The 2,725-nt window shown below is 37.1% G+C and overlaps 1 protein-coding gene across 1 annotated transcript in view; it reads right to left on the bottom strand.

The window, feature by feature from the left end:
* Positions 1-2,725, bottom strand: part of SLC4A7 (solute carrier family 4 member 7) — an 82,094-nt gene that overhangs the window by 62,224 nt on the left and 17,145 nt on the right. Inside the window, exon 3 of the mRNA XM_023732207.1 lies at positions 7-27. Within this exon, the coding sequence (XP_023587975.1) occupies positions 7-27 (21 nt within the window). The remainder of the gene's footprint in view (positions 1-6; positions 28-2,725) is intronic.

Raw genomic sequence — 2,725 nt, 5'->3', positions numbered from 1 at the left:
GAACACCAATATATACAGCTCGGTGACCTATTAAAAGGTTCAGATACATATTACTGACTTTCCAAAAGTGATACACAAAAGTGTAACAAAATTTACTTTGATAACAAAGAATTTCATATAAACGCATGCAATTAATGATGCTAGTCTCCTTCTACCTTTCTTGTTCTACAAGGCACTACAAAGAATATCACGCCAAGGGCTAATACAGTTGACTGGCAATTACCCTACACATAAAGGTTACTTACGTAAGCATTAGTCTGCAAATCTGAAAAGATATTTTGAGAAAAAACATCCCAGCCCTCCTGAAATCACCCTATGCATACAAAAGATTTTCCATCTACATTTATGGCCAACTCTGCTTAGTAGAGGTCCTTAAGAGATATGTTTCAATGTTTATTAAATACTTTATAATCAATATTCATAAATGTACATTTGTAAATATTTACTAATTTTTTTTAGGGTTTTGAAAATCTCAAATCAACAAGGTTCAAACTGTTAAGGGCTACATTAAATGCAGATGGTCAAATACTCCAATTAAAGGATAGAAATTATCAAGACTGGATAAAAAAGCAATATAGTAAAGCTAAGGCATGCTTTTAGAATAGAAAAAGCAACTTGTAATGTTGCAACAGCCTGACTCTGTATTCTAAAACTGTTATGAAAGGCGGTCTTCCTCTCGCCCACTAAAGAAACTCAATCAAGGAACCAGACAGCTAGCAGTACTATACCAGGATTTAGGCAGCCATGTTCTAGAATTTAGGTGATTCATTTATTAGGGCCCCAATTTATTCACGGCAGAGAGTAAGCTCGAAGTAAATGCTTGCTAAATAACGAATTGTATATAGTCTATATCACACACTAGATGTTTAAGGAATCAATAGTTTCCATGTAACATTACTGGATAATGATTTCCTTATCCACATATCAAGGATACTATATATATGTGACCTAATGTACTGACTACACAGTAAGCCGTCTGAGAGCTAGTACCTCTCTGCCATTAGCCCTGGCTCTCTTCCATTTCCTACCTGTGTGACCAAGTACAGTGAAACACAAAAAGTAGACACAGAGCAAAACCAAATTGGGCTAATTTCACTTTACATAAGTTTTTACAATACTATTAAACTTGCAAGTTGTGCAAATACTACAAGGAATCGTCATTATATGTTTTTCCGAGATCCACTGTTTATATTTTGTCCCATTTGTCTTATATTCTCTTTATATTTTTTCAATTAGTTGAAAATAAGTTGTACACACTGTGCACCTTTCTTCCTAAATAGTTCAATGCGTATATATATTAATAAACTCAGTAAAATAATCAAAGTAAGTAAATTTAATATTGACAATTATCTAATCTATACTCCATATACAAATGATGGTGACTGTCCCAGTAATGTCCTAATTTAGGGCTAATTTTCTTTCTCAGTCAAGAATCCAATGCAGGTTTATGCACTGCATTTAGCGGTCATGTATCTTTAGACTCTTGTAATCTAGAACAGTTACTGACCTTTCTTGGTCTTTTTTGACATGTAAAAAGGCTAATCAGCTGCCAGTATACGAATGTCAATAAATCAAATAATCACCTTTAAACCAAAAGAGGGCTAAACCTGTGGAAACACAATTAACTAAATTACCTGTTTAAACAACTCCAGGTACCTAGCACTCTGCCAGACACATTCGGTAAGCACTCAATAAAGGGTTGTAGCAACTAACAAATCTCAGTTACTTGAAGAAATTTTAGCAGTGAATCTCAAATTGTAAAAACAAATGAATTACACGTGGTTTCTTTTCGAGATGATGGAAATATTCTAGAATCAGAAGAGTGGTGATGATGCATAATTTAACCCCAAAACCCACTGTCATCGCGTCGATTTCGACTCGGAGCAACCCTAGAGGTCAGGGTAGAACTGCCCCCTAGGGTTTCCAAGGAGTGGCTGGTGGATTCGGGCTGCTGATCTTTTGGTTAGCAGTTGAGCTCTTAACCACTGCACCACCACTGAATTATATACTTTACAATGGTGACTTTTATGTGACGTGAATTATACCTCAAAAAAAACTAAGTAAAAAAAGTCAATTATGACAAAACCTAAATTTGGAGATCATCTCAAGAATAGATTTGACACACTGAACACTAATGACCAAAGACCAGATGAGTTGTGGGATGATGTCTTAGCCATCTAGTGTTGCTATCATAGAAATATCACAAGTGGATGGCTTTAACAAAGAGAAGTTTTATTTCCTCACAGTAAAGTAGGCTAAAAGCCCAAATTCAGGGTGTCAGCGCCAGGGGAAGGCTTTCTCTCTCTGTCAGCCTTCTCATCCATGTTCCGTGGACTAGGAGCTTCCCTGCGCAGGGACCCCAGGTCCAAGGGATGGGCTCTGCTCCCGGCAGTGCTTTCTTGGTGATATGAGGTCCCCCAATTCTCTGCTTGCTTCCTTTTCCTTTTATCTCTTATGAGATAAAAGGTGGTGGAGGCCACACCCCAGGGAAACTCCCTTTACATTGGATCAGGGATGTGACCTTAGTAAGGGTGTCATACAATCTTACCCTAATCCTCTTTAACATAAAATATTACAATCACAAAATGGAGGACAACCACAGAATTCCAGGAATCGTGTCCCAGCTAAACTGATACACACATTTTTGGGGGGACATAATTCAAACCATGACAGATGATATCAAGGACATCACACATGAAGAAAGCAAAACGCCATTAAAAAGACA

This window comes from Trichechus manatus, unplaced genomic scaffold (genome assembly GCF_000243295.1).
Source record: "Trichechus manatus latirostris isolate Lorelei unplaced genomic scaffold, TriManLat1.0 scaffold00049, whole genome shotgun sequence".
NCBI lineage: Eukaryota > Metazoa > Chordata > Mammalia > Sirenia > Trichechidae > Trichechus > Trichechus manatus.
This window is presented reverse-complemented; position numbering and strand designations above follow the sequence as displayed.